The following is a 21,831-nucleotide window of genomic DNA, read 5'->3' on the forward strand; positions in this document are numbered from 1 at the left end:
TCATTTTTTAAGACAATAATGGAACATTTCCAATCACATTTTCAGAACTGTTCTTATACTATGTGGTGATATGATTTATTATGAGTAAACCTGTCATTCTGTTGCTTTAATCTCCTTACTTCCTAATATTTCATGCTTGACCTAAACATGTGGGTCACATTCATAGTTTCAGTATAAATATAAATTAAATATATTTTTCCTTGATAGTTAATGTATCCTTGACATTGAGTTTTTATTCTTATGCATAAACTTCTGTTAATAGTCACATGTTAAGGGATAATACAAGGTAGCAGATAACTATGTCACCTGTTCTGTGGGATACTTACAGTGATATAATGCATTGTCATGTATTTTGCCCATATTTTTTCTCATGGATAATACAGCAAAAGAAAGGAGATATATTTTTATTTTATATAAGCTTATTATGTTTCTGATGCACTTAAAATCAGTGGTCCCCAATGTTTTTGGTACCAGGGACTGGTTTCATCAAAGACAATTTTTTCATGGACCAGAGGTGAAGGGGAATGGTTTTGCAAGGATTCATATATTGTGCCCTTCATTTGTATTATTATTACTTCATCTCCACCTCATTTTATCAGGCATTAAATCCTAGAGGTTAGGGACCCCAGCTTTAAATAACACTGGTCATACTGAAATAGTTTAGTGGAAGATTTGGATTTAGTAAGCACACCAAAAGAGTTTCAGCTGTTTGGGTCTATACAAACATTACTGCCTCTCAGAAGCCTTCTTTGACCCTCTGTTTCCCTCCATCATTTTACATGGTTCAGTGTTCCCTGTACTGCCCTTTATTAACATTTAACACTCTCTAAGTGAGTATTTTAATCATTTTCTGCAAGCTATGTATTCTCTAGTTCTTATTCACAGTCCAGTTGAATGATACAGTATGACTTTGTGGTGACTCCTTCTGCTATTCCTTTCTCCCTTAGGCTTTTGTTCACCTTGTAAGAGTTGTGCTGTTTCCAAAAATGTAAATTTTTAGCAAAACATTAGTGACAAAATTGGTTGAGACATGAATTTAGAAAATGCCCTTGATCTATTGCATTCAGTATTTTACAGGTCAGAGTTTTACAGTTCTTAAGCTGCTTTTTATATTATCTTGTCTAGATGTGAATGTCTAGATTGATGATAACTAAAAGATTATGATAATGAACATTTATGGAAGGTTTTAGTAGGTACAGAACACAGTTCTGAGCTTCTCAGGTGGCATGAGTGGTAAAGAACACACCTGCCAATGCATGAGATATAAGAGACGTGGGTTTGATCTCTGGGTTCGAAAGATCCTCTGCAGGAGGGCATGGCAAGTCACTCCACTATTTTTGCCTTGAGAATCCCCGTGGACAGAGGAGCCTGGCAGGCTATAATCCGTAGGATCACAAAGAGTCATACACAACTGAAGTGACTGAGCACACGTGCACGAAACACATTTCTAAATATTTTATTTTACTCTCAGACCTTCTCACAGTTACACCGTTATACCTTCTCACAGTAACTATGAGGTCTAGATTCCATTATTATTGTTTTACTGATGAAGAAATTAAGAAAGAGGGAAGTAACTATCATCTAGTACTTAGCAGAGTTAGGATTTACACTCAAGATATCTTGCTCCAAAGTCTGTATCATTCACCTCCGTGCTATAGAGAAAAGGGTATTAACAACAGCAACAACAAAAATGTAGGAATACCTTAACTCTGTAATTGGTAGTATACTTTTGAGAGAGAGTGTTTCATATTTTTATTTTTTAAGCAATGACATAGACTTAGAAGGCACTAAAATTTATTAGAGCAGAGAATTAAATATTAGAATACTAGCACTCATCACAAAAGAGAAACCAAGAAAAGCACCTTGATAGATGATTGCCTTGTGTAAATTGGAGAATTAAAAATTACCTAAAGTTTTAACTATGTACTGATGTATGGCAGCTCAGAAACCTTTAAGATTGATCTACAAAAGAAAGGTGGGATTTACCATATTGTATAATTTGGGAGTGTTTTTAGCCAGAACTATTAACCTGTTGAAAGATAGGGTGAAAAATTAATATCGTCTTTGTGGTGCACAGATTTTAGAATAGAACTAATCCCAAGAGGGTTGTGATGGATGCTGATGGTGAGGTGAAAAGTTGTCTGGGCACAGAGCCAGAGAGCTTGACTTTTGCAGTTTTTTCTCCTACAACTTCATAGTGTAGTCACCAGGATGGTTCTTTTGTGACTAAACGTGAATTAAGGTTTTGGGTTTTGTAAACTATATTTTCAAGGGCTGCCCGAGTGGCACAGTAATAAAAAATCTGCCTACCAATGCAGGAGACACAGGTTTGATTTCTGGGTCAGGAAGATAGCCTGTTGAAAGAAATAACAACCCACTCCTGTATTCTTGCCTGGAAAATTCCATGGACAGAGGATCCTGGTGGGTTACAGTCCATAGGATCACAGTCAGATGTGACTGAACACACATGCTCGAACATTTTCAAATAATACAGGCTTCTAAAATTTTGCCTAATAAATACTAATTTGTTGTTCATGAAAATCATTTTCGTTTAATTCTTTAGATGTGTACTAGCTTATAACTCACAGTTATTTAGCGAAACAGTTTTTGAATTCTACATTATTCTGTATTCGGATATTGATACTCTAGTTCCTTAGAAATTTTAACATGTTTAATGATCTCATCCATAATTGTGAGGTTTTCAGAAAGCTGAAAATGCCATTTCCAAGTCTAAATACATTACTTGAGTCAGAATAAGATGATTTTCAGAAGCATTTTTTTTTTCTGTTTGTTATTGGTAGCTTTTATAGAAAGTGAAAAGTGAAGTCGCTCAGTCGTGTCCGACTCTTCACGACCCCATGGACCCTACCAGGCTGCTCTGTCCATGGAATTTTCCAGGCAAGAGTACTGGAGTGGGTTGCCATTTCCTTCCCTAGGGGATCTTCCCAACACAGGGATTGAACCCTGGTCTCCCGCACTGCAGGGAGACACTTTACCTTCTAAGCCACCAGGGAAGCCACGAAGTCATGTTAAAAATGGAAGATATTCAAATTGGAGACATTCGAGAGTGCATGTATATATAACAGTATTTGAATTGTGCTAAGTTGCTTCAGTCGTGTCCAACTCTTTGTGACCCTATGGATTATACCCCACCAGCCTTCTCTGCCCATGGAATTCTCCAGGCAAGAATACTGAAGAGGTTGCCATTTCCTTCTCCAGTGGATCTTCCCAACCCAGGAATCAAACCCCATCTCTTATGTCTCCTTCATTGGCATGCGGGTTCTTTAACACTAGCACCACCTGGAAAGCCCAGTATTTGGATAATACTGTTTTTGTTGCTTGCTGAAAATGAGTACGAAGTCCATTCTACCTTTGAATGTTAGTCAGAGGTTTTTCTTTCTTTGTTTTTTCTTTTGTTTTTTCCTCCTCTAGTGATGCTATTGCTGAAATTAGAGCCATTTGTATTGAAGAAATTGGAGTATGGATGAAAATGTATAGTGATGCCTTTTTGAATGACAGTTACCTAAAATATGTTGGCTGGACTCTTCATGACAGGGTAAGTTACTCTGTTCTCAGCTTTGATAGAAGATATGCTTTGTGCAAATATTAACGGTAAAAAGCTTGAAATTAAGATGGCATTTGTTGGCTTTTTTTCCAAAAAGTGTAATAATAATGAAATTTGAGATGATATAGCTGAATACTGTTTACTTGTGACCATGATGAAACTTAAAACATTAGCACATGTCTCAAAACTCTTGTCTTAGTTGTAATGCTGTCTTAAACCACCACTGACAGCCTGATACATCTAAATTTAAGAAGATACAGTATCTTAAGAAGCTAATTACAATTATGATTACAGTCTTTTTCTTAGTTAATAATCGAAAGAGATTCCTTGTTTCTCTTAATATGTAGAAACTAAGTAAGCTTTCTTATTTTGATTCTCAAGAGTCATATCCATAGTAGAACTTTTATCAGAGGTGAATAGATTTGTTGGATTTTAGAATATTTGATCTTAAACTATTTCTGTACTTCCCATCTCTTAGAAAAGGCTCTGATATAAAAGGAATCCCACAGTGTTGAATACTGGATATGTAATCATTAAAATAACAAAGGATAGGAATGAGAAAGCACTGGAATTTTTATATTGAATAGCCTAGATTCCTATAACTTGAACTGCCAGATTTTCACAGAAAAAAACTAAATCTCACAGCAGTCTGCTTTGAAAGTTGCTATATTCCATTATTTGAATTGTTATGAGTATCATAGGTATTAGAAAACATTTTAAATTTCTGTTTATTTATTTATTTTTGGCTGTGCTTCATCTTCATTGCTATGCCAGCTATTCTCTAGTTGTGGCAAGCTTGAGCTACATTCTGGTTGTGGTATGTAGGCTTTTCAATGTTGTGGCTTCTCTTTCTGCAGAGCACAGGCTCTAGGGAATGTGGGCTTCAGTAGTTGCACTTTCTGATCTCTAGAGCACAGGCTCAGGAGTTGTGGCACATGGGCTTAGTTGTTCCATGGCATGCGGGATCTTCCTAGATCAGGGATTTGAACCCTTATCTCCTACATTGGCAGGTGAATTCCTTACCACTGGGCCACAAGGGAAGCCCAGTATTTTATCTTTTTAAGTGCAATTTTATTTTTAGACTTTTAGGATAATTTTGGTAATATTCCTTGACTTTCTTTTTTATGCTATTTTTAAAAATTTGTTAATTGGAGGATAATGGCTTTACAATATTGTGTTGCTTTCTACATACAACAATGTGAATCAGAAATAATTTTATACATTTCCTCTCCCTCTTGAGCCTCCTCTGCTCACATCCAACCCCTCTAGGTCATCACAGAGAGCCAGGCTGGGCTCCCTGTGTTATATAGCAGCTTTCCACTAGTTATCCATTTTTACATGATAGTGTAGGCTCTGACATAAAGAAGCTTCCATAAGCCTCTTATCCTTATTCACCAGAGGGCAGACAGAATGAAATCCACAATAACAGGAAACTAGCCACCTAATCACATGGACCACAGCCTTGTCTAACTCAATGAAACTATGAGCCATGCTATGTAGGGTCACCCAAGATGGATGAGTCATGGTAGAGAGTTATGACAAAACATGGTCGACTGAAGAAGGGAATGGCAAACCACTGCAGTATTCTTGCCTTCAGAACCCCACGAACAGTGTGAAAAGGCAAAAAGATAGGACCCTGAAAGATGAACTTCCCAGGTTGGTAGATGCCCAATATGCTACTGGAGAAGAGTGGAGAAATAACTCCAGAAAGAATGAAGAGACAGAGTCAAAGTGAAAACAGAGACCAATTCTGGATATGACTAGTGATGGAAGTGAAGTCCAATGCTCTAAAGAACAATGTTGCATAGGAACCTGGAATGTTAGGTCCATGAATCAGTGTAAATTGGAAGTGGCCAAACACGCAAAAGTGGCAAAAGTGAACATTGACATTTTAGAAATCAGTGAACCAAAATGGACTGGAATGGACGAATTTAATTCAGATGACCATTATCTCTACTACTTTAGGCAAGAATCCCTTAGAAGAAATGGAGTAGCCCTCATAGTCAACAAAAGAGTCCAGATTGCAGTACTTGGGTACAATCTCAAAAACAACAGACTGATTTGTGTTGGTTTCCATGGCAGACCATTCAGTATCACAGAATTCCAAGTCTGTGCCTGAACCAGTAATGCTGAAGAAGCTGAAGGTGAATGGTTTCTATGAAGACCTACAAGACCTTCTAAAACTAATACCAAAAGAAGATTCCTTTTCATCATAGGGGACTGGAATGCAAAAGTAGAAAGGCACGAGATACCTGAAGTTTGGCCTTGAAGTACAAAATGAAGCAGGGCAAAGACTTACAGAATTTTGCCAAGAGAACACACTGGTCATAGCAAACACCCTCTTCCAACAACACAAGAGATGATTCTACACATAGACATCACCAGATGGTCAACATCGAACTCAGATTGATTATATTTTTTGCAGCTGAAGATGGAGAAGCTCTATACCGTCAGCAAAAACAAGACCAGGAGCTGATTGTGGCTCAGATCATAAGCTCCTTATTGCAAAATTAATTTGAAGAAAGTAGGGAAAACCAGTAGACCATTCAGGTATGACCTAAATCAAATCCTTTATGATTATACGATGGAAAAGACAAAGATTCAAGAGATTAGACCTGCTAGACAGAGTGCCAGAAGAACTATGGATAGAGGTTCATGACATTGTACAAGAGGCAGTGATCAAGACCATCCCCAAGAGAAAGAAATGCAAAAGGGCAGAAAGGTTGTCTGAGGAGGTCTTAAAAATAGCTGAGAAAAGAAGAAAAGTGAAAGACAAAGGAGAAAAGGAAAATTATACACATTTAAATGCAGCGTTCCAAAGAATATCCTGGAGAGACAAGAAACTCTTCCTCAGTGATCAATGCAAAGAAATAGAGGAAAACAGTAGAATGGGAAAGACTAGAGGTGTCTTGAAGAAAATTAGAAATACCAAGGGAACATTTCATGCAAAAATGGGCTCAATAAAGGACAGAAACAGTATGGACCTAACAGAAGTAGACTCTATTAGGAAGAGGTGGCAAAAAGATCTTCATGGCCCAGATAACCACAATGGTGTGATCACTCAACTAAGAGCCAAACATCCTGGAATGTGAAGTCAAGTGGGCCAGAGGAAGTATCACTAAGAAGTAAAGCTAGAGGAGGTGATGGAATTCCAGTTGAGCTATTTCAAATCCTAAAAGATGATGCTGTGAAAGTGCTGCACTCAATATGCCAGCAAATCTGGAAGACTGAGTAGTGGCCACAGAACTGGAAAAGGTCAGTTTTCTTTCCAGTCCCAAACAAAGGCAGTGCCAAAGAATGCTCAAAGTACTACACAACTGCGCTTGTCTCACATGCTAGCAAAATAATGCTCAAAATTCTCCAAGCGAGGCTTTAACGGTACCTGAACCAAGAACTTCCAGATATTTAAGCTGGATTTAGAAAAGGCAGAGGAACCAGAGATCAAATTGCCAACATCCACTGGATCATTGAATAAGCAAGAGAGTTCCAGAAAAACATCTGGAACATCTGCCTTATTGACTACACCAAAGCCTTTGACTGTATGGATCACAACAAACTGTGGAAAATTCTTAAAGAGATGGGACTACCAGGCCACCTTACCTGCCTCATGAAATCTGTATGCACGTCAAGAAGCAACAGTTAGAACCGGGCATGGAACGACAGACTGGTTCCAAATTGGGAAAGGAGTATATCAAGGCTGTCTAATGTCACCCTGCTTATTTAACTTATACGCAGAGTACATGATGCAAAATGCCGGGCTGGATGAAGCATAAACTGGAATCAAGATTGCCGGGAAAAATATCAATAACCTCAGATATGCAGATGACACCACCCTTATGGCTGAAAGCAAGAAGGAACTGAAGAGCCCCTTGATGAAAGTGAAAGAGGAGAGTGAAAAAGCTGGTTTAAAACTCAACATTCAAAAAGCTAAGATCATGGCATCCAGTCCCATCACTTTATGGCAAGTAGACATGGAAACAATGGAAACAGTAAGAGACTTTATTCTTGTGCTCCAAAATCACTGGAAATATTGACTGCAGCCAGGAAATTAAAAGATACTTGCTCTTTGGAAGAAAAGCTATGACCAACCTAGACAGCATATTAAGCAGAGGCATTACTTTGCCAACAAAGGTCCATCTAGTCAAAGCTATGGTTTTTCCAATAGTCATGTATGGATATGAGAGTTGAACCATAAAGAAAGTTGAGTGCCAAAGAATATATGATTTTGAGCTGTGGTGTTGGAGAAGACTCTTGAGAGTCCCTTCGACTACAAGAAGATCAAACCTGTCCATCCTAAGGAAACCGGTCCTAAATATTCATTGGAAAGACTGAAGCTGAAGTTGAAGCTCCAGTACTTGGGCCACTTGATGCAAAGAACTGACTCATTGGAGAAGACCCTGATGCTGGGCAAGATTGAAGGTAGGAGGAGAAGGGAATGACAGAGGGTGACATGGTTGGATGGCATCACCAACTCAATGGATATGAGTTTGAGCAAGCTTCAGGACTTGGTGATGGACAGGGAGGCCTGAGGTGCTGCTGTCCATGGAGTCTCAAAGGGTCGGACACGACTGAGCAACTGAACTGAATATATGTGTGTCAATGCTACTTTCTCCCTTCATCCTACCGTCTCTTTTCTCCATTGTGTCCACAATTAAGACTTATTTTCTGTATGTTACCATTGTTAACGTGTAGGTCATTTTTAGTTTTTTATTTTTAAAGAGCTCAGGGCAATTTATTTTTTTTAATAGGTTGGCAAGTTTTAAAATTTTTTAAATTGAAAAATAGTGTATATTATCCAAACTCTGTAGTACAGCAAAGTGACTCAGTTATACAGATACATACATTCCTTTCTTTATATTCCTTTCCAATATGATTTATCACTGGATATTTGATATAGTTTCCTGTGCTATATATTAGGACCTTGTTTTTTATCCATTCTGAATGTAATAGTTTTCATCTACCAACCTCAGCCTCCTAGTCCATCTCTCTCCCTCTCCCCCTTCCCCATGGCAACCACAAGTCTGTTCTATATGTCAGTGAGTCTGTTTCTGTTTCATAGGTAGGTTCATTTGTAGCATATTTTAGATTCCACATAAGAGTTCTCATGGTATTTGTCTTGCTCTTTCTGACTTAACTTCACTTAGTATGATGCATCCATGTTGCTGCAAGTGGCATTATTTCATTTTTTTTTTATGGCTGAGTACTATTTCATTGTTTATATTTACCACATCTTAATCCATTCATCTGTCAATGGATATTTACATCGTTTCTGTGTTTTGGCTATTGTGAACAGTGCTGCCAGGAATATAAGGGTACACATATCTTTTTGACTCAAAGTTTTGTCCATGTATATTCCCAGCAGTGGGACTACTGGATCATATAATAATTCTGTTTTTATAGTTTTCTGAGAAACCTTTATTCTGTTTTCCATAGTGACTGTACAAACTTTCCTTCCCACCAACGGTGTAGAAAAGTTCCCTTTTTGCCACATCCTCTCTAGCATTTATTACTTGTAGACTTTTTAATGATGACCATTGTGACCGTGTAAGGTGGTACCTCGTTGTAGTTTTCATTTGCATTTCTCTAATAATTTAGTTACACTGAGCATCTTTTCATGTACTTAGTGGCCTTTTGTATGTCTTGTTTGGAGAAAGGTCTATCAAGGTTGTCTACCCACATTTTGATTGGGTTATTTGTTTTTTTGTTGTTAAATTGTATTGAGTTGTTTGTATATTTTAGAGATTAAGCCCTTGTCTGTCACATCATTTGCAGATGCTTTCTCCCATTCCATAGGTTTTTTTCAGTGTTTTTTTTTTTTAATGGTTTCCTTTGCTGTACAGAAGTATATAAATTTTATTATGTCTCATTGGTTTATTTTTTATTTCTATTGTCTTGGGACACCGATCTAAGAAAACACTGGTACAGTTTATGTCAGAGACTGTTTTGCTCATGCTATTTTCTAGGAGTTTTATGGTGTCTTATGTTTAGTCTTTAAGCTATTTCAAGTATATTTTTGTGCATTGTGTGAGGATGTGTTGTAACTTCATTGACTTATTGATACCTGCAGGTCTCTAGCTTTCCTAGCACAACTAGCTACAGAGACTTTCTTTTTCCCATTGTATATTCTGGTCCCATTTGTCAAAGATTAATTGGTCATGGTTGTGTAGGTTTATTTCTGGGCTTTCTATTCCTTTGATTCATATGCCTGTTTTTGTACCAATACCGCACTGTTTGGATTACTGTAGCTTTGTAGTCTTGTCTGAAGTCTGGGAGAGTTATGCCTTCTGCTTGCTTTTTTCTTTTTTTTTTCTTTCCAGAATGCTCTGGCAGTTCTGGGTCTTTTATCGTTCAATATAAATTTGCTATAGTTCTGTGGAAAATGTCATGAGTATTTTGATAGAGATGGCATTAAGTCTCTGGATTAGTTTGTCTAGTATTGCCTCTTTAACAGTGTTAATTATTCAGATTTAAAAAGCATGGGTTATTTTTCCATTTTATGAATTTTTTATTCCATTTATTAATATTTTATAGTTCTTAGCATATAAGTCTTTCACCTCCTTGGTCAGGTTTATACCTAGGTATTTTATTTTTGATGTAATTTTTTTAAATAGTATTTTTTTTTTACATTCCCCTTCTGATATTTCATTGTTGTGTAAAGGAATGCAACTGATTTCTGAATGTTAATCTTGTATTCTACTTTGCTGAATTCACTTTTTGTATCTATTAGTTTTCGTGTGGAGTCCTTGGAATTTTCTGTGTATAGTTTCATGTCATCTACATATAGTAAAACTTTTACCTTCCAGTTTGGATACCTTTTATTTCTTTTCCTTGTTTGATTGATATGGGTAGAACTTCCGAAACTGTATTAAATAGAAGTGGTGACAGTGGGTATCCTTGTCTTATTCCAGCATTTACTTCGAAGGCTCTCCATTTTACCTCATTGAGTATTATAGTGGCTCTGCTATAAATGGCTTTTAGTATGTTGAGCTTTGTTCCCTCTTTTCTGACTTTGGTAAGAATTTTTATTATGAATCGATGTTGAATTTTGTCAAATGCTTTTTCTACATCTCTTGAGATAATCATGTGTTTTTTTACTTTTATTTTGTTAATGTGATGTTATTACATTCATTTATTTGCGTATTTTGAACTATCCTTGTAAATCTGGGATATAATCTCACATAGTCATGGTATATTGTCTTTTCTATGTGTTGTTGAGAATTTTTGCATCTACATTCATCAAAGATACTGGCATGTCATTTTCTTTTTTGGTAATGTCTTAGTCTGATTTTGGTATCAGGGTGATGGGGCTTCATAGATTGTCTCTGAGAGTGTTCCCTCCTCTTGAGTCTTTTCTAAGAGTTTAACAAGAATCAGTATACATTCTTGTATGTATGTTTGCAGAAGTTGTCCGTGAAACCACCCAGTCCTGGACTGAATTTTTTTTAGGACGTTTTTTAATTACAGGTTGTATTTTACTTTTAGTGATCAGTCTTTTCAAATTATTTATTTCTTCTTGATTCACGTTTGGCTGTCTATATGTTTCTACAAAGTTGTCCATTTCTTCTAAGTTGTCAATTTGTTGCTGTATAATTGCACTATTCTCTTACCTTTTCCCCCCCACCAGCCCTGTCAATTGAAATTACTCCTTTTTCACTTCTTATTTTGTTTATTTGGGTGCCATCTCTTTTCTTCTTGGTGAGTCTGGCCGGAGGTTTGTCAATTTTGTTTACCCTTTCAAAGAACCAGCTCTTGGATTTGTTGGTTTTGTTTTTTTTTTTTAATCTTTATTTTCTTTCCACCCTGATCTTTATTATTTCACTCCTTTGACTTTAATTTTTTGTTATTGTTTTTGTTCTCCTTTTTCTAATTCTTTTAGGTGATAGTTTAGGGTATTTACTTGAAATTTTTTGGTTTTTGATCAAGGCCTGTTATCACTCTGAACATTCCTCTGAGAATTGCTTTTGCTGCATCCAGATTTTTTATGATTGTGTTTTCATTGTCATTTGTCTCAAGGTATTTTTAAAATTCTTTTATTATGATTTCCTCATTGACCCATTTTTCAGCAGCATGTTATTTAGTCTCCAGGTCATCATTTTTTTCTCATTTCTCTCCTGTGGTTGATTTCTAGTTTCATGCCATTGTGGTCAGAGAAGATACTTAAAACAGTTTCTGTACTATTTGTTAAGGTTAGTTTTGTGCCCCAGGATGTGGTCAGTCCTAGAGAATGTTCCATGTGCACTTAAAAAGAATGTTTACTTGGGGTTTTGTTTTTTTGTTTGTTTTCTTTTTTGGATGTAGTATCCTGAAAATACCAGTTAAGCGAAGCTGTTCTGTTGTATCATTAAGGACTTACGTTGCCTTGTTGATTCTCTGTATGGAAGATCTGTCTATTGGTGTGAGTAGGATGTTAGAGTCTCCTGCTGTTAGTGTATTCATATTGATTTCTCCCTTTATGTTCTGTTAGTATTGGGGTGCTTGTATATTAGGTGCATATATATTGAAGTGGGTAAAAATCCTCTTATTTTATTGATCCTTTTATCATTATTAATGCTCTTTATCTTTCAGCCTTTGCTTTAAAGTCTATGGATTTCTTTTATATTTTTAATTTGTCATTGCCCTGTTTTTTCAAGTCTGTTAACTCCTTCCTAATCCACTTGATTTAGACTGATACTCATATGGGCTCAAATACATTCTTAAAAGAAAAGAAAAAAAATTTGCATTTTCTTACTCTGCTTCCTTACATTTTATGCTTTTGATGTCCCTTTTTATATCTTCATATTTATCCCTTTGCTGTTCCTTGTGTTTATCATTACTTTCGCAAGTAGGGTTTTTTTTTTCCCCCCCTTTTCATCTGTATTATGGCTAATTTAAATGCTTTACTTTCCAGTTGTGATTTCCTCCTTCCTATTTCTTCTTTTCTATTTAGCAATGACCTTTCAGTATTTATTTTAGGATAGGTTTAGCATTGCTATGTTGTTTTAATTTCTGCTTCTCTGAAAAATTATTTATTTCTCATCCTACTCTAAATTATAATCTTGCTGGCTAGAATATTCTAGGTTGCAGATTTTTCTCTTTTAAGATTTTCAATATATTTCATCACTCCCTTCTGGCCTGCAGTATTTCTGTAGAGAAATCAGCTGACTGCCTTATGGGAATTGCTTGTTAAAAAAAAAAAAAACCAAACTTTTCTCTTACTGCCTTTAGAATCCTCTCCTTTTAACTTGTGCCTTTTTTTATTATAATACGTGTTTGTGTATATCTGATTGTGTTCATCTTGTTTGGGACCTTCTGTGCTTTCTGTATCTGGGTATCTGTTTCCTTCTTTAAGTTTGGGAAATTTTCTGCCATAATTTCATCAAATACATTTTTAATCCTCTGTCCTCCTTTTTCCTCTTCTGGAATTCCTATTATGCATAGATTAGCCCACTTTATATTATCCTGTAGGTCTCTTTATGTTGGGTTGTTTTGGGGTTGGGGGGGGGGTGTTGGCATTCTGTCTGCTGCCTTGATTCGGTAGTTTTTAATCAGTCTTATTTTCCAGGTCACTTATTCTTTCTTCTGCATTTGTTCTGCTATTCATTGCCTTGAGCTCAGGTTTTGTCTCGGGAAAGGAATTTTCTAATTTTTCTTGGCACCTCCTTATAGTTTTTACTTCCTTTTTATAATAACCTGCATTTTCATCAATAGTGTTTATTAATTTCTGCAGTATTTTCAATACCTCCTTTTTGAAGTCTGTATCTGTTAGACTGAAGAGGTCTGTCACATTGTTTATTCCTTCAGGGGCATTTTCTTGGTCTTTTAACTGAAAGTGATTCCTCTGCTTTTTCATTTTCTTATATTTCTCTTACTCTGAGTTTAGGAGGAACAGTTATCTACTGTGGTCTTAGAAGGCTGTTTATCAGCAAGAGTGAAGAGAAGCAAAAGCAAAGGAGATAAGGAATGATATACCCATCTGAATGCAAAGTTCCAAAGAATAGCAAGGAGAGATAAGAATGCCTTCTTAAGTGAACAGTGCAAAGAAATAGAGGAAAACAATAAAATAGGAAAGGCTAGCAGTCTCTTCAAGAAAATTAGAGATACCAAAGAAACATTTCATGCGGAGATGAACACAATACAGGATAGACACAGTATGGACCTAACAGGAGCAGAAATATTAAGAAGAGGTAGCAGGAATACACAGAAGTCTAACTGTGCAAAATAGGTCTTAATGACCCAGATAACCACAATGGTGTGATCACTCACCTAGAGCCAGATAGCCTGGAGTGTGAAGTGAAGGGGGCCTTAGGAAGAAGAATCACCACAAACAATATGCCAGCAAATTTGGAAAACTCAGCAGTGGCCACAGGACTGGAAAAGCTCAGTTTTCATTCCAATCCCAAGGAAAGGCAACGTCAAAGAATGTTCAGACTACTGCACAATTGCACTCATTTCACATGCTAACAGGTAATGCTTAAAATCCTTCAAGCTAGGCCTCAGCAGTATGTGAACAAAGAACTTCCATATGTACAAGCTGTATTTAGATAAGGCAGAGGAACCAGAAATCAACTTGCCAACACCCGTTGCATCATAGAAAAAGCAAGGCAATTCCAGAAAAACATCTGCTTCTGCTTCATTGACTCTGCTAAAGCCTTTAGCTGTGTGGATCACAACAAACTGTGGAAAATTCTTCAAGAGATGGGAATACCAGACAAACTTACCTGCCTCCTGAGAAATCTGTATGGAGGTTGAGAAGCAACAGTTCAAACCTGACATGGAACAAGTCTGGTTCCAAACTGGGAAAGGAGTATGTCAAGGCAGACCAGTTCCAAATTGGGAAAAGAGCACATCAAGGCTGTGTACTGTCACCCTGCTTATTTAACATATATACAGAGTACATCATGAAAAATACCTGGCTGGATGAAGCTCAAGCTGAAATCAAGATTGCTAGCATAAATATCAATAACCTCAGTTATGCAGATGATACCCACCCTCATAGCAGAAAGTGAAGAGGAAGTAAAGAGCCTCTTGATGAAAGTGAAAGAGGAGAATGATAAAGCTGGCCTAAAAATCAACATTCAGTAAACTAAAATCATGGCATCCGGTCCCATCACTTCATGGCAAATAAATGGGAATAAAATGGAAACAGTGACAAACTTTATTTTCTTGGGCTCCAAAATCACTGCAGATGGTGACTGCAGCTATGAGATTAAAAGACACTTGCTCCTTGGAAGAAAAGCTTTGACAAACCTAAACAATGTATTAAAAAGCAGAGATATCACTTTGCCAACGAAGGTCTGTCGAGTCAAAGCTATGGTTTTTCCAGTATTCGTGTACAAATGTGAGAGTTGTACCATAAAGAAGGCTGAGCATTGAAGAATTGATGCCTTTGAACTGTGTTGTTGGAGAAGACTCTTGAGAGTCCCTTGCACAACCAGGAGATCAAACTAGTCCATCGTAAAGGAAATCAGCCATGAATATTCATTGGAAAGACTAATGCTGAAGCTGAAGCTCCAGTACTTTGGCCACCTGATGTGAGGAGCTGACTCATTGAGAAGACTCAGATACGAGGAGAGATTGAGGGCAGGAGGAGAAGGAGGTGACAGAGGATTAGATGGTTGGATGACAACATTGACTCAATGGACATGAGTTTGACCAACTCCTTGAGATAGTGAAGGACAGGGAAGCCTGGCATGCTGCAATCCATGGGGTCTCAAAGAGTCAAACACCAATTAGTGACTGAACAACAATGTCCCTGTGTAGCTTGTGTGGGTTCAGTTTTTGTTCTTGACTTGTGGGTTGCTTTTGGTTTATATGCTTGCTCTCTCTTTCTTTAGCCTGTGCTGGCTGTTGTCCCTTTGATAGCAGGTGTGCTGGTGCTCGCTCCCAGGGAGGCACGTCAGTGATTACCTCCAAATCGTGGGTCCCTAGCAGGGGCAGCAGCAAGTCACCACTCTTGAGGAAAGTTGACCACTGAGCGTGGGACCCTAAGTGGCGACAGTGTGTCATGCACCCCTGGGAGGTGGGAGCAGTGATTGGTGCCAGGTCACAGAGTCCTCTTCGGCAGCAGTGGGCCATCCTCACTTCGGGGATGTTGGTCCTGGATCACAGGACCCTCAGCAGTGACAGGCCATGCTGACTTCTGGGAAGGTGGGGCCAGTGACACCCACTCACAGAATTCTTGGCAAGGTGACTGCAACAGCAGCAGTCTGCGCCTGCACCTGGAGTCTAAGATGACAGCCACAGCTCACAGCCTCCCCTGGAGTTCATGTAGGCAGAGCCCTGCTGCCTGCAAGTGCATGGAGAAAGCAGCATTGGCCCGCCTCGCTCCTCACACACCTCCTAACAATGGTCCCATGGCTCTCTGGCAGGCCCAGGCTTCCTCCTAGACTCTTTCGGTTGTAGTGCACTGCACGTTAGCCCCTCAGGCTGTCTTCATGCAGCCAACTCCAGTCCAGTCCCCAGGGTCGCTGAAGCCTGAGTCTTGGTACCCTGCCCCCACCATCTCCAGATAGCTCAGGCTGGAGAGTGCTGGGTGGTCAGGACCTGACTCAGCTTTGCCCTCTGCACACCTATTGCTGGGCTCTCTGAGGCTCCAAAGCTCCACTTGTGTCCCTGCTAGTGAGAGGACTTACTCGTGTGATGAAAGCATTCCTCTTTCACAGCTCCCTCCCAGAGGCATAGGTCTTGTCTGTATTCCTTTCTCTTTTTATCATTTTCCTTTTGCCCTACCCACTTTTCATGTCGTTTTGGAAGTCTGAAGTCTTCTGCCAGTGTTCAGTAGATGTTCCATGAGAGTTGTTCCACACATAAATGTATTTTTGATGTATCTGTGGGAAGATGAGCTCCACATCCTACTCCTCTGCCATCTTGATCTATCCCCCAGACATGTTTTTTTAATAGTAGTGTGCTAAGTATTATAAAAGATATTTACAAAATGACAAAATCACATAAATTATAATGAAAGTTCCCAGTGGAATTTACTAATGCCATTTTCGCTGTAAGAGATATTTCAGAGCATCACAGATGGGTTGGTCAGTTTCACAATTACTGATTTTTATTTGATAATTAGAAGGTTAGATGGAAATAGATGGTTCTTATTTCCTATCTCATGTGAGGGGAAATCACTTAGTATGTACATAGTGAATTTTTTCCTGAATATTTATTTTCCCTAGCAATTCAGATTCTTTTCTCTTCACTAATAAATCCCATGCTCGATTTCGTTTTCATTCTCCAGTCTTCATGGGGTTTTGGGGACCTTCACGTCTAAGCCTCATCTCAGGTGCATCCAGTTAAATTTTACTACACAGGAGACATTACAGGATTTCACCCTGTGCCATTATGTGGGCATATCCACACTATTAAACCTGAAAAGACCAACTTCTTAGTAGGAATAAGTTTAAAGTCTTTCATTTTTATTCCCACTACTACCATACCAGTTTTCTTCCTTTCCTTATCTCCCTAGTAGAGTATTGTACTGAATTTCAGTAACAATAACATTTACTAGTTTTAGCGGAACTTATGTATGTCTACGAAATCTGGGGGAAATACCAATTTGATGTTACTTATCAAAAAATAACCACCCTTTTCAAATAAATCGCTAAACTGTGTTTATAGAAATCTTCTGTCAAGATAAAGAAAGAGGTAGATTTCTCTTTTATATTGTTGATAAAATGATTTAAAGAGTTTTCCATAGAAGGATTTAAAAAACTTCTTGTGTGATCTCCAGTTGCTTTACTTAGAAAAGGGAATAAGTATTAAATATTTATTTATAAACTTTCTTTTTTGTCATTCCCTTTTCATCACCTTTTTATTTTTCCCTCTGAGGACCAAAGTAATTTCCTTTCTCTCCATTTAATCATATGGTTGAAACTGCTCATTGTATAGGATATGGCTTCTGTGTTCAGACCCAACCTGTGCCTTTTCTAATGAGCTGATAAAATTTCTTCTCTCTTTTTTTTAAGATTTGCATTTTAATTATCAATTGCATTTTTCCATTTTTATTGCAGTATAATTGCCTTTATCGTTTCAGTTTAAGGTGTACAGAATAAATTGATATTCTATTTTTATTTTAGAATATTATAATATATACTATTATATATTATATTACTATGTAACTATTATATATTACTATTTTATAGTTTACTATAAACTACAGTAAAAATAAGACAAACAGCATTTTTATTATGCTGCTGGTTTGTGTAAGTTTTAAAGTATAAGTTTTGGCCAATAGAAAGACAAACAATTTCTAGTTTAACTAAAGGAGTTGTTAGAAATTCAGTTTGTCTTTCTCTCCACCAAAACTTATTTCCAAATCCCTACCCATTCGTTTTACTTCTAACATTGAGAATGACACAGAAGAGATCTAATTTAAATAGACCTTTAGTAATCTTGTGCTGTGGGCTAAGTATCTTACTCTCTTTTTGTATTTATGCTCATGACTCTAGCTTGCCTTTCTCTGTCCTTTACAGTTAGGAAATATGACTGTAGTGTTTTTACTTTTAGCTTATGTGTACAGTTCTCCTACTTTCTTGCATCACACTTGTTTTGCTTGAACCAAAACACAAAGTTTTTAGCTTCAATTAACCAGTCTAAGGACTGCACAAACTTCACATGCATGATAACATCACCCACCTAATTGGAATGGTTAGCAGCATGCCAGTACTACTAGAATGATCCTAGCTAACACCCTGGTACTACTTGGTTTCATCTCCTATCTTTGTGGTATCCCATAGAAGGAAAGTGCCCATGGGAAGCATCACATCAAGACTAGAGTCAAGGAGCCCTGTCTGGAATACATTGGTATACAGAACCTCAGACCATCCCAAAGTTGTACATTCGAAGGAGAAAAAATCAAAATAATGATTGACATGTTGAGTTTGTTATTTTGCAGGCATGGTGTAATTCTGTGACTGCCTAGTTCATTTCTACCACTATCAAACTGAGTATTTCCCAACATGTCTTACAGAGCCTTGTTCCCTTGAACTGGAGTGTTTAGTCTCCATAGTCCATAGGAGTATGCCCATTGTTGTCTTGCTTGGGTAGTGAAAGATTTTCCTTGGACAGAGTCAAATCGCATGGGCTATCCAAAAATATGATGTATGTTTTATTCAAGGGTAGCTATGATAGTTTTGGCGTCCACATGCCAGACTGGAATAGTAATACCATAGCCTGACCAAGCCTTATGACGGTGAGGCATCATCCTTGCCTATGGCTGGTGGTCAGGGGTTTGATGTGAATAATCTGCCAGACCCAGGCAAGTCCAGGTCCTCAGTTAATGTATCCCAGTTTTTCTCTCTGGATGACTTAAGTATGTCATTGAGAATCACAAGATTGTATTACATCCTTAGACTTCTAGGTCGCCTCTTGAGCTCTGGCCCATTTTTGCATCTGAAGTGGACTTCTTTTCCCATAGATGGACCCAAGCATCTGTTGCAACCTACTGGGCACAAATTTGATTGGCGCATGAATTCCTTGTATGTATTTTAAAAGGTCCTTTGCAAACTCAGGCATGTAGTTCTTTGCCAAAAAAAGAAAAAAAAATGCTACTGTTAAAAAAAAAATCAGTGAATCAATGAAGAAATTAAAGAGGAAATCAGAAAATACCTCAAGACAAATGGAAATAAAAACACAACTTGCCAAAATCCATGGGATATAGAAAAGCAGCTCTCACAGGGAAGTTTGTAGCAATACAGGTCTACCAGAAAAATCTCAAACAAACAACGTAACCTACCAATTGAAAGAGTTAGAACAAAGCCCAAAGTCAGCAGGATAAAGAAATAATAAAGATCAGAGAGAATATTTATGAAATAGAGTCCCCCATCCACCCCCCCACACACACACACACACAAAGATGCAATAGGAAAGATCAGCGAAGCTGAGCTGATTTCTTTCCAGACATAAGCAAAATGGAAAAGTCTTCAGCCAGGCTTGTTAAAAAGAGAGAGAGAACCCAAATAAGCAAAATAAGAAATGAAAGAGGAGAAACTATAACCAATATCACAGACATACGAAAAACTCAAAAGAGAGTACTATGAGAAGTTATATGCAAACAGATTGGAAACCTAGGGAAAAAATGGGTAAATTTCTAGAAACTTACAATCTTTCACGACTGATTCTGGAAGAAGTAATCTAAGCTGAACAGTCACTAATAGTAAAATTGAATTAGTAGTCAAAAAACTCCCAGCAAATTTAAGTCCAAGATCCAATGGCTACACAGAGATATTCTACCAAACACATAAAGAAAAGGTACTACCTATCCTTCTCAAACTATTTCCAAGAATTGAAAACCACTTTCAAATTCATTCCATGAAGCCACCATTACCCAATACCAAAACCAGACAATGATACTTCAAAAAGTGAAAGTCACTCAGTCATGTCTGACTCTTTGCAAGCCCATGGACCATACAGTCCATGGAATTCTCCAGGCCAAAATACTGGAGTGGGTAGCCTTTCCCTTCTCCAGGGGATCTTCCTAACCCAGGAATTGAACCCAGGTCTCTCACATTGTAGGCAGATTGTTTACCAGCTGAGCCACAAGGGAAGCCTAAGAATACCGGAGTGGGTAGCCTATCCCTTCTCCGGGGGATCTTCCCAACCCAGGAATTGAACTGGGGTCTCTTGCATTGCAGGCAGATTCTTTACCAACTGAGCTATCAAAAAAAGAAAACTAGAGACTAATATCTGTGATAAATAAAAGTGCAGAAATTCTCAACAAAATATGAATGGAGCTAATTCAGCAATATAGGAAAAAGATCATATACCGTGATCAACTGGAATTTATTATACAGATATAAGGATAATTTAATATCTGCAAATGAATCAGTGATACACCACATTGACAAAATGGTGAATATAACCACATCATTTCAGTAGGCACAGAAAAAGCATTTGACAGAATTCAACAGCTCTCATCAAAGTTGATATCAAGAAAGCATATGTCAAATAATAAGGCCTATTTATGACAAACTTAAGAGGCCCTAGTGGTACAGAACTTGCCTACCAGTGCAGGAGATGTAAGAGACACAGATTTAATCCCTGGATTGGACGATTCCCTGGAGTAGGGCATGGCAACCCACTCCAGTATTCTTGCCTGAAGAATCCCATGGACAAAGGAGCCTGGCATGCTACAGTCCATACGGTCACAAAAAGTCAGACACAGCTGAAGTGACTTAGCACACACACACACACATGACAGACCCACAGCTGACATCATCCTCAGTGGTGGAAAGCAGCTAAAATCAGGAACAAGCCTAGAATGCCCCACTCTTGCCAGTTCCATTTAACATGGTATTGAAAGTCCTTGCCACAAGAATCAGAGAAGAAAAGAAATGAACGGCATCTAAATTGGAAAGGAAAAAGTAAAACTGTCTATTTGCAGATAGCATGATACTGCATTTGGAAAACCTTAAAATGTCCACTAATGTACTATTAGAACTAATAAATGTATTTAGTAAAGTTGCAGGACACAAGATTAATATACCAGAATCTGTTGCTTTTCTGTATACTAGTAATGAGCTATCAGAAAAAGAAGGCATGAAAGCAGTCCCATTTAAAACTGCATTAAATGGACAGAATAGAAAGTTCAGAGATAAACCCATGTACCTATAGGCACCCAGTCTATGACAGAAGGCAGGAATATAAAGTGGAAGAAGGGAAGTCTTCAGTAAGTAGTACAGGGAACACTGGAGAACTATATGTAAATAAATGAAATTAGAACACTCTGTAACATCATACACAAAGATAAACTCAAAATGTATTAAAGACCTAAATGTAAAGCTGGATACTATAAAACTCAGCAAGATATTTTTCAATCCACCTCTTTGAGAGGTGGATTGAAATAAATAAATAAACAAATGAACCCTAATTTTAAAAGCTTTTGCACAGCAAAGGAAACATAAACAAAAAGACAACTCTCAGTATGGAAGAAAATATTTGTAAACAAAGCAACAGACAAAGGATAAATCTCCCACGTACAAACAGCTCATAAAGCTCAAAAAAAACAAACCCCAAAACAGTCAAAATATGGCACAATATCTAAATAGACATTTCTCTAAAGAAGACATACGGATGGCTAAAAAATACATGAAAAGATGCTCAAAATTAGTAATTATTAGAGAAGTGCAAATCAAAACGTACAGTGAGGTATCATTTCACACCAGTCAGAATGAAAGTGAAAGTCACTCAGTCGTGTCTGACTCTTTGGGACCCCATGGACGATACAGTCCATGGAATTCTCCAGGCCAGAATACTGGAGTGGGTAGCCTTTCCCTTCTCCAGGGAATCTTCAC

At 37.7% G+C, this 21,831-nt stretch overlaps 1 protein-coding gene across 1 annotated transcript in view; it reads left to right on the forward strand.

Moving 5' to 3' along the window:
* Nucleotides 1-21,831, forward strand: part of STAG1 (STAG1 cohesin complex component) — a 472,075-nt gene that overhangs the window by 330,513 nt on the left and 119,731 nt on the right. The window contains exon 10 of the mRNA XM_069564764.1: nt 3,433-3,556. Coding sequence (XP_069420865.1) covers nt 3,433-3,556 — 124 coding nt within the window. The remainder of the gene's footprint in view (nt 1-3,432; nt 3,557-21,831) is intronic.

Source organism: Ovis canadensis, chromosome 1 (genome assembly GCF_042477335.2).
Source record: "Ovis canadensis isolate MfBH-ARS-UI-01 breed Bighorn chromosome 1, ARS-UI_OviCan_v2, whole genome shotgun sequence".
Lineage (NCBI taxonomy): Eukaryota > Metazoa > Chordata > Mammalia > Artiodactyla > Bovidae > Ovis > Ovis canadensis.